Below are 10,126 nucleotides of genomic sequence, written 5' to 3'. Positions count from 1 at the left end.
AAATTACTCTGCTTTTTAAGTTTTGATAGATTGCTCGAAACTTTTCACTCTCACTACAATCACATGCACTAGACGTTTTAAATTCAAAACTCTGCAATTACATTTTTGGGCCACTAGATTGAGAGAATTTCTGGTTGAATTATATGAACTTCTGTTGCAAAAAACTCATTGTCGAGAGTCTACGTATCCTAAAAATTAACAGAGACTTTATTTTCAGACACCCGATATCAATAATAATAATAATAATAATAATAATAAGGAGTAAAAGCATCTATCTATATATGTAAAAAAAAAAAATTACGCTTTTTCTATAGCATATTCCCACTTGGGATTGATCTTGTTTCTGACAATAAAGTTGGATGAAAAGAATATATATTTTGTGTCAACAAACTACCATATCTTTTATTATAAATTTAAACATTAAACTATGTAAAATCGTCAATTTACATCCCAAATCATCTCTTTTAGATAATTTGCACCTAGATCACGAGACTATAAAAATTGTGTCACATGTCCATCCAACTTTTCATCGATTTTAAAAATCATTAGATATAAAGACATATCTCTACCAAAATCACAATTTACAAAAAAAACACCATAATGTATAAACGCCGTGTTTATGCAGTCAATCGCCTTTGGTAGAAATACATTAGTTCACTGGTGTCCTTGCTTTTCAAAACTAGATCCAAATAAGCAGTGGCTTGGAGTTTTAGCTCATGTGGGTTACAAAACCGCAATTAACCTGAAAATATTGGGCTAGCGAGATCTAAACTGGCCCTTCTGGCCTTAATACGGATTTAGTGGACCAACATCATACCAGCCCAACTATATATTCCACTATTAAAAAAAAAAAAGTATAATTTGCATATCAAATTATCAATATATTTTTTGTAATTTAACAGTTAAAATTGATTAAAAAATAGCATTTGATATAATTTTGCAGGCGTGCAAAGTGTCAAAAATAACAGTATAGCATGTAAATTAACTGTTTTTATGGAACAATTTCTGTTTTGGAATGAATCTATTACTTGTTGAGGAAAAAAAAAATTAACAGTTTTTATAATTTGAAGTCAGGTTGAAAACATTAAAATGTCCACTATTAAAATAAAACGAGTAATGCTACATACAGCTTTATTTGTGTAAGTCTCGTATATTTTCTTTAAAAAATTGTATTTATCATTAAAAAAAATTATTTTATCATGTAAGTTTCATATTTATCTTTTTTTAAGAGAATTACTACAGATACAAAGTGATTACACAAAATAAACTTATAAACTGATGTAATTTTATAAAATTTATTAGATTTACTTTAAATAAATGTGCAAAACTTGAATACCATAAAACTAAAAATATCTGGTATAAAATCGTCATTTGTGGTATAAAATCTCTTCTTATCCTCATTTTTTTCTAAAATTAATTATTTTTCTAATATCAAATTGTGGCCCATAGTAAACCTTGTACCTTACCTGTTACAGCGACTAGGTTCACTCTCTGACACTTCGAACGTGCTAATATCATTTCTTTATAAATTGTCGTGTTATGCTGTTTGGACTTTGGACGACCAAAATTTTGGGAGCATTGAGGAATGGCCAGCACTGCCACAACCGCCCACAACCCTGCTTTGGACCTGGACACGGATGCTCCGGATGATCCCGGTCACGAGTTAGCCGAGTTTGGAGCCGGGTGCTTCTGGGGTGTGGAGTTGGCTTTTCAGCGAGTGGTCGGGGTGGTGAGGACTGAGGTCGGGTACTCTCAGGGTCACGTCCCGGATCCGAACTACAAACTAGTTTGCTCCGGAACCACTAACCATGTGGAAGTGGTGCGGGTCCAGTTCGATCCGAATGTTTGCCCATACACCAGTCTCCTCTCTCTCTTCTGGTCTCGCCATGATCCGACAAGCCTCAATCGCCAGGTATCTGATCTTTCTTTGTGTTCTTTTTCTTTTTGGTTGTGTCGGTAGTTGACTCTTGGTTCGATTCGTGTTTCTTTAACTATCTCATTCACGTAGGTTTAAAAAAAAAAAAAGTGCATTAATTTAGTTTTAGGGTTAACTGTAGCCGCATGGATTGACGTTGTCTCCAATTTTCTGTCGGACGGACGGAATGTCCCAATTCAGGGAAGGATGAATTATGTTGGAGGTTTCAATCTTGCAAATTCCATCTCACAAAGTTAATTTTATTATGTTAGTTCTCTGTTTTCTCTTCCTAAAGCTGAACAAAATGGCGGTTTACCTGAAATTTTAAGGCCATTTTTGTGTGGTTTGTAACCATAGAATATGCACTGAAACCTCACGGTGATGTCAACGGGCCCCCCTTTCAAACACGATTCACTTGTGTTTCAGGGTGGTGATGTGGGAGCACAATATCGATCAGGAATATACTACTACAATGAGAACCAGGCTCGTTTGGCTCAGCAATCAAAGGAAGCTAAGCAGTTGGAGTTGAAAGATGAGAAGATTGTGACAGAAATTCTTCCGGCAAAAAGGTTTTACAGAGCAGAGGAATATCACCAACAATATCTTGAAAAGGGTGGAGGTAGAGGCACAAAACAGTCTGCCGGGAAGGGTTGCACTGACCCTATCAGGTGCTCTGGTTGATGTGATGCTGTGATTGGGAGTTATTATGTTGGACTTCTTGCTTGTAACTTCTAGTTTTGTATTTAAAAAGCTGCTGTGGTTTATGCACGGAGTTATCCTATTTGCAAGTTAAGAGTATTTTCAATTCTAAAATTTAGCTAGAATCTTAAATTTTAGTTATAGTATTACTTTTTTTATTAAATGAGTCTATATTAAATTAGTTATCTTAAAGTTAAAATAATAATATAATATTATATATATATATATATTTTTTATAAATACAATTTATATATTTCTTAGATCTTCATGCTGTATAGAAATAATATATTTACTCTATCAATATTCGCATTCAATAGAATAAATAATGTGCATGCAATGCATGTTTTACCATTCAAAAAGAGAGAAGTGATGAAATAATAAAATATTACTTTTCATTGTAAATAGTAGCTAGTCATATTTGGAGAGGATTTAAGATTTACTGTAACTCAAGTCTTAAGCTTTAGACCATTAGCTAGTCTAATGTGAAGGTTTTTTTCACATCTAGCTAAAGTTTGGACTTGCATTAGTATTTGGCTAGTCCATTACCAATACTCTTAAGCAAATAATAAATTAATCGCATATCGTGAGACTTGTTATATTTTCATAAAAAGATTTCAAAACTCGGATTAGTCCAAGTGGTGAAAGTTTTGGTTTTGAGGTATCATTTTTTGTAATATTTAAGGTTCAACTCCTCATGAGTGTAAAAAATCCTTTAGGGCCACACTTCTCAATGAAAAACCAGCGATTTAACTAGTTTTGTATAGAGAAATTTTTGATAGTACGGTGCACAGGATCGAAATTTACTATGTGAGATTGGATCTGAAGGGTTTTGCCTTTGAAAGGTTTTCCGACATTTAAAAAAAAAAAAATTTACAATATCATTACTTTTTATATAAGATGATGCAACACATCATTGATGTGTTTGACATGTTAATAAATAGATTTGCAAACAGATTTATCCTTTTGAACATATTATAAATGAAAAACTCATTCCCTAATCACACTAGGCAATTCAATGAATTTTTAGATAGTTAATACTAATAATTTAATATAAATTTAATATTTGGATTCCAACTGAAGACATGGTACATACCAAAATACTTTGAAGGAAGAAGTCAAAACCATAATCTATGAACCCTTTGAAGGGGGAAATAAATGGCTAATGGGCCATAGTCATAAAGCCCAGTACTTAGAAAACAAAAGCCTAAGCCCACTAAATTAAAACCAACCCACCCTTGATTTTGTGGCTACCTCGTCGGACTGATTGCGACTTTCTAACGTCCAAAGCTTTGAGAGGGCTACCCGGTTATGATAGAATGGCTTTCTTTTGTGAAAATAATGAGGGAATAATAGCCACCAGCCATTGTGAAGAAGAATATCATTCTTTATTATATAAGAGCCTATCAAACGGCTGAAACAGAAATTTTTGTTTTTCATTAATTTTATGTTAAATCAACATTAAACGTCAGTCAGTTTTTACTTTTTCACATCTTTATTCGTTGACTGTGATGTTATTTTAATCTGTCATACAAAAGACAAGTGTTTTGTCTTTTATGTTTTGTCGGTTCTGATGCACTGACACTGTCATTTTAAGTTCTAATATGTGATGTTATTTTAATATGTCATACAAAATACAAGTGTTATGTCTTTTATGTTTTGCCGATTCTGATGCACTGACACTGTCATTTTAAGTTATGATGCACTTTTCACATTTTTATCTGTTGACTGTGATGTTATTTTTATCTATCATGCAAAAGACAAGTGTTTTGTCTTTTATGTTTTGACGGTTCTGATGCATTGATACTGTCATTTTAAGTTCTGATATATGATTTTAATTTAATCTATCATACAAAAGATAAGTGTTTTGTCTTTTATGTTCTGCCAGTTTTGATGCACTGACATTGTCATTTTAAGTTCTGATACACTGACACTGTCATTTTAATTATGAGGAAGGAAATTACTGGTCTGTGTATAGGTAATTGTGTCTGTTTACATCTTTAAATTTACAAAGAAAATAAAAAAAAGGTGCTCGTTGTAGAAGAAGAAAAAAATCACAAAAAACAAATAGAAAAACACATAAAACATTAAAAAATATTTTGAAAAAATCAATCAAAATCTAAAAATCCGATAAAAAATTACAAAAACGTGCTTGCTACAAGAAAAAAAAATACAAAAAACAAATAAAAAAACACAAAACATTAAAAAATTGTAAAAAAAAAATCAATCAAAATCTAAAAACAGATAAGAAATCACAAAAACCATTAAAAAATATTCTTAATCAGTGGGTATAAAAAAACTTCATCATTACTGAAAAAATAAAATAAAATCCATGCATGTATTATGCCCGTTCATGGTCCTGTTATTGCACTTTCTTGCAAAGTAAAATAAAATACATGTCAGAGAGATTTTTAAGAACAATACATCTAAGTGGATAAAAAAAAAAAATGTGCCCATTACTGAACACAAAAAAACATACGCATGCATGATTTGACGAGTTTTTTTTCCATATTTAGTTTGAGAGTTTTTTTTTTTTCTCATGTCTGGTTTGGTTGGTTTTGTAATTTTTGATTGGTTTTGAAGTGGTTTGATGGACGATAGGTCGCATGGGAGGAGAGGGGGCACTGCACTTTAAAAGATATACAGTCTGACATCTATACAACCTCACTTTCAAAGAAACGAATTCTAGTCTTTGCTCCTGATATTCCGAAATTGAGGATCAAGCAAATTATCATAGGTGAAGAATTAATTAAAGTGTTTGGTGTTCATCTTTCCCAGTTCTCTAAGGTGTTCTTGGCTGGGGATTTCCAAAACTGAAACTTTTTGGTGTTTGATCATTATGAGTGCATGGTTGTTTAGTTTGGTATTTTCTGATGGTTGTTTAGTGTAGTATTTTCTGACTTCCTCTTTTTTTGTTCGTTGGTTATTGCAATGCTTAGTATTTTCGGTGGGTTATTTTGGTGGTTTGTTTTCAAGTCTTGTTGGTTGAGGGCTTTTAGAGCTGGACGTTCTGGCTCTTATCATTGTAAGTGTATGATTAATAATTTCTTGCATTTTATTTTAGATTCTTATAGATTTGTCAAATATAATATTATTTTGTTGCAAACAATCTAATTTTTGGAACATGTTTTATATATTTTGGGTGATTGTGTCGGTGGGCATTATATATATAAAATTATAAAATTGGTCAAACAAAAGTAAGACAGTTGAAGGTAACATTCAGATCAAATATAAAACAATGTGAGGTCTAGTTGGTTATGTAAGGACTTGGAGAAGCAGAAAACGTGAGGCAAACCAAATGCAATTATCCCATTTTCTTAAAGTTATAAACCCAATCATAAAACACAAATAACACAAACCCAATCACAAACTCAATCTTAAAGTTAAAGTTATTTTACTTTGATTTTATTCTTCTTTATTTTTCCTTTTTTTTTTTTGTTTAATGTCTTTTTCTGTTTTCTTTTTTCTATAAACCTCAATAGATGTTTGTTTCTTTGAAGAAATTGTCTCCAGATTTATTGTTCTATATTTTTTTTATTTTTTTTTGTTTGATCTTTACTTTGTTTTTTTTTTTATTGTGAATCTGTAGATAAATTAATGGATGTTCGTTTCTGTTAATTTTTTTCCCTTTATAAATCTCAGGACATCATCACATATTCGAAGAGATGGTGTGTATATCTCAATTTCTTTTTTTTTTTTTTTTTTTGTATAATTTCTGTTGGCTATAATCTAAAAATATATAGAAATTTGTGTTTGTAAAAGTTTTGATTTTTTTTTTTGGTAAATTTCTGGATTTATGAATTTGTAGAATTTTGATTTTTTTTTTTAGGTAAATTTCTGTTGGTTTTTTTCCCCTTATAGATCTTAACACGTTTTCACAATCATGAAACCCTAATAACACAAATTCAATCACAAACCCAATCTTAAAGTTAAAGTTATTTTACTTTGATTCTATTCTTCTTTGTTCTTTTTTTTTGTTTGCTGTGTCTTTTTCCGTTTTCTTTTTCCTATAAACTTCAACAGATGTTTGTATCTTTGAAAATATTGTCTACAGATTTATTTTTTTTTTTATTTTTTTATTTTTTTTTGTCTGATCTTTACTTTGTTTTTTCTATTTTGAATCTGTAAACAAATTAATGGATGTTGTTCATTTTTGTTGGTTTTTTTCCTTTATAAATCTCAGCACATCTTCACATATTTGAAGAGATGATGTGCATATATTAATCTCATTTTTTTTTTTGCATAATTTCTGTTGGCTATAATCTGAAAATATGTAGAACATTTGCATTTGTAAAAGTTTTAATTTTTTTTTTATTTTTGGTAAATTTCTAGATCTGGTAAATTTATGGATTTGTAGAAGTTTTGATTTGTTTTGGTAAATTTCTGTTGGTTTTTTTCCTCTTATAGATCTCAACACATCTTCACAATCATAAAACCTTAATAACACAAACTCAATCACAAACTCAATCTTAAAGTTAAAGTTATTTTACTTTGATTATATTCTTCTTCGTTTTTCCTTCTTTTTTTTTTTAATATGTGATATCGATTTATACTTTTTATAGGTTATTTTTTCTTGGTATTTTTTCATTTCATGTGATATTTTGTTATATTCGTTTCCTTGTTGATTTAATATATTTTTTTCAGCATATTAATCAATGAAATTGTTTATAGCATTTAAAATGCATTGGGGAGGTGTGCATTTCGCATTAGGTAATTGTTAATTATTCATTTAGTCTTGGTTGTGTGGAACACTATCTAACGTTTGGAAGAATTGTTTGCTTCATTAATATAATGGGAAGTAGTAAGATTGTGTTAATGAGTTATGAAATATTTGTTTTTAAATAGTAATATTAATTTTGTAAAAGTTAAGTTTGGAAACTATTTTTTGAAGATCATGGAAAATAACCGGCAAAGAAAATCCCGTATAAAGATTTACTAGAAGAGAAAAATGAAAAACTCCGTAGAAAATAGAGAGAAATATATGCTAAAAAAAGCGTCTAGAAGCAATTTCATCCAGTTAAAAGATTCGTTTCATAAAGTATGTGTTCCTCATTGTGTTAATGTCTGTGTTGTTGATTTAGAGGCAACTTCATCATTAAACAATGTGACGAATCGTTCTGATTGTCTGAGTGATTCTATGGATTTTCTTACACATAAATCAGAAAACACATATATAGATGAAACATGTGTCTCTAATCAGCTTTTGATTCAATAAGTTTTCCTAAAATTATTTTTCTTTCTTTCTTATTCAAGCAGCCTTATATTCTTTTTCATTGAAATTTGAGAACATCATATTCAAATAAGCCCCATGTGTTTTTCGGGAAGAGTCAAGTTTTGAAACAAGTATACTGCCACCTTGTAGAGGTAAGAAACAAGTATAATTATATCATTCGTTCTTTTGATTCCATTGTCAACTCTTATCACTCTTCCCGTAGTATCCTTAGTCAGATCATTCAAAGAATTCAATGGGTTTACACATATTATCTTGTGTTCATTTTTGAACTCAATAGGTGGGTGGAATCACCGCTCTAGTGGACTTAGACAATTATTGTAAGTCGTGCCATTTGATGCATATTCTTTGTCATATGTGCCTTGTTGCAAATATTATAAAGTAAAACGATTATATTATGAAACAAACGGATTTTGCTGTGCTGATGAGACAATTTCTTTGGCCACAAATGATATCTCTGATTAGTTTTATGATCTTTTTATCTCCGACACAGATGAAGCCACGCATTTTAAGACCTATGTTCGGACTTATAAGAACAAATTCGCGTTTATATCTTTTGGAGTTAAATTTGATAGAGATCTTTGCAGACGGAATAGAGAGATTTATACTTCCAAACTCAGGGACAGATCTATCACTATATCAATGATTTAGTCCCTTTAAATGGTCGTCCTTCTTATCTCCAATTATATTTTTATGATACGTATTTCTGATTCAGACAGAATGAATTCATCAATTATAGTTCAACTCATCGATATTCTTCGCATCAATCCATACTTTGTGTTTTTTCGGTCTCTTGGTGATTTGCCAAATTTGAAAAATCAAACAATTCATATAAGATGTTGGCCTAGATCAACGTGTATTCAATGCGCCGACATCGTCACAAGTTGTAGCAATATGGGTTGAAAATAAAGATGCAGATCAATTGGGAGGACGGGACATTTGTGTCTTTAGTCATTCTGGTGGAAGTCATGTAGTTCAGTATTATTTTGGTTGCTATGATCCATTTCAGTATACGCTGTTATTTCATTTTGAGGATACTGGTTAGCATCAAAACATTCAAAGGGTCAATAGAGGAAGCACATTAATATGCGATGAAACAACCCAATTAATAGATCCTCACAATCAATGTCAGCAGAAGAATTACTTACAAGAGAACAACGAGGTGAGAGTGTAATCTTAATCTTCCCATTTTGTACTTAGTTTGTAGACGTTCAATTTTATAATATTTCATTCTCCTTCAACTTTTGTAGCATTAAACAGAAAAACGAAGAATCCAATTGTTTCGTGCCATGAATATTATTGCTATAAATTGTAAATCAAAGAAAATATCATATCAATTTTGTTGTTGTCTGGTTGTCTATTGCAACAATTTATTGTTAATATGTATGTTAAGATCAAGACGTCAAGATTAGATTATTTTCGTAGTAAACAACAACATATTCGATCTAAGTTATATCAAGGTATTGTTGATACCATTACGCTTGGGGAAACTAATGCTTCTAATGTTGGAAAACGAATTATTTTGCCTTCGTCGTTTATTGTGAGTCCAAGAGATATGCGAAAAAAATATATGGAATCAATATCTTTACTTCAACGTTATGATAAACTAGACATTTTTTTAACAATGAGATGCAATCCAAACTGGCAAGAGATTTCAAATGAATTACGCCTACATGAGGAGAGTCAAAATCAACCTGATTTGGTTGCTCGGGTTTTCGTGCAAAATAAGAAGAATTAAAAGATCGATTATTCACGCGGCAAATATTTAGAAAAGTTTCAACATATGTTTATATTATTGAGCACCAAAATAGTGGGATTCCACATGTTCATCTTTTAATTATATTACGAAGGGATTGGAAGTTCTATGCGCCTGAATCTTTTGATGAGATTGTATCGGCAAAAATACTTGATAAAAATGTGAATTTACACTTGCATAACGCTGTTGTCAAGCATATGATGCATGAACCATGTGGGGTGTTGAATCCAACAAATGATTGCATGAAAAAAATGGTTATTGTAAAAAGCATTATCCAAAATATTTTGCATCGGGTACGATTGTTGGAAATTATTACTTCCTAATATATAGGCATTCTGACAATGGAATAACTGTCAATGTGAAAGGTCATAATTTGGATAATCGTTGAGTAGTTTCATATAATCCGTATTTGCTTGCAACATTTTACTATCACATTAACGTCGAGATTTGTTTTACGGTAAAAGCAGTCAAATATCTTTATAAGTACATTTACAAAGGGCATGATCATGTTACTTTCAATTTGGTTTAT

The 10,126-nt window shown here is 30.8% G+C and overlaps 1 protein-coding gene across 1 annotated transcript; it reads left to right on the top strand.

The window, feature by feature from the left end:
- The first annotated feature begins 1,470 nt into the window (after positions 1-1,470).
- LOC121237900 (peptide methionine sulfoxide reductase-like) lies at positions 1,471-2,696 on the top strand. The gene is made up of 2 exons (XM_041134828.1): positions 1,471-1,912; positions 2,342-2,696. Exons 1-2 carry the CDS (start codon positions 1,586-1,588, stop codon positions 2,594-2,596), a joined length of 582 nt encoding a protein of 193 aa, XP_040990762.1. The 5' UTR covers positions 1,471-1,585; the 3' UTR covers positions 2,597-2,696.
- Positions 2,697-10,126: the final 7,430 nt, after the last annotated feature.

The sequence above is a fragment of the Juglans microcarpa x Juglans regia genome, chromosome 6S (genome assembly GCF_004785595.1).
Source record: "Juglans microcarpa x Juglans regia isolate MS1-56 chromosome 6S, Jm3101_v1.0, whole genome shotgun sequence".
Taxonomy (NCBI): Eukaryota; Viridiplantae; Streptophyta; class Magnoliopsida; order Fagales; family Juglandaceae; genus Juglans; species Juglans microcarpa x Juglans regia.
This window is presented reverse-complemented; position numbering and strand designations above follow the sequence as displayed.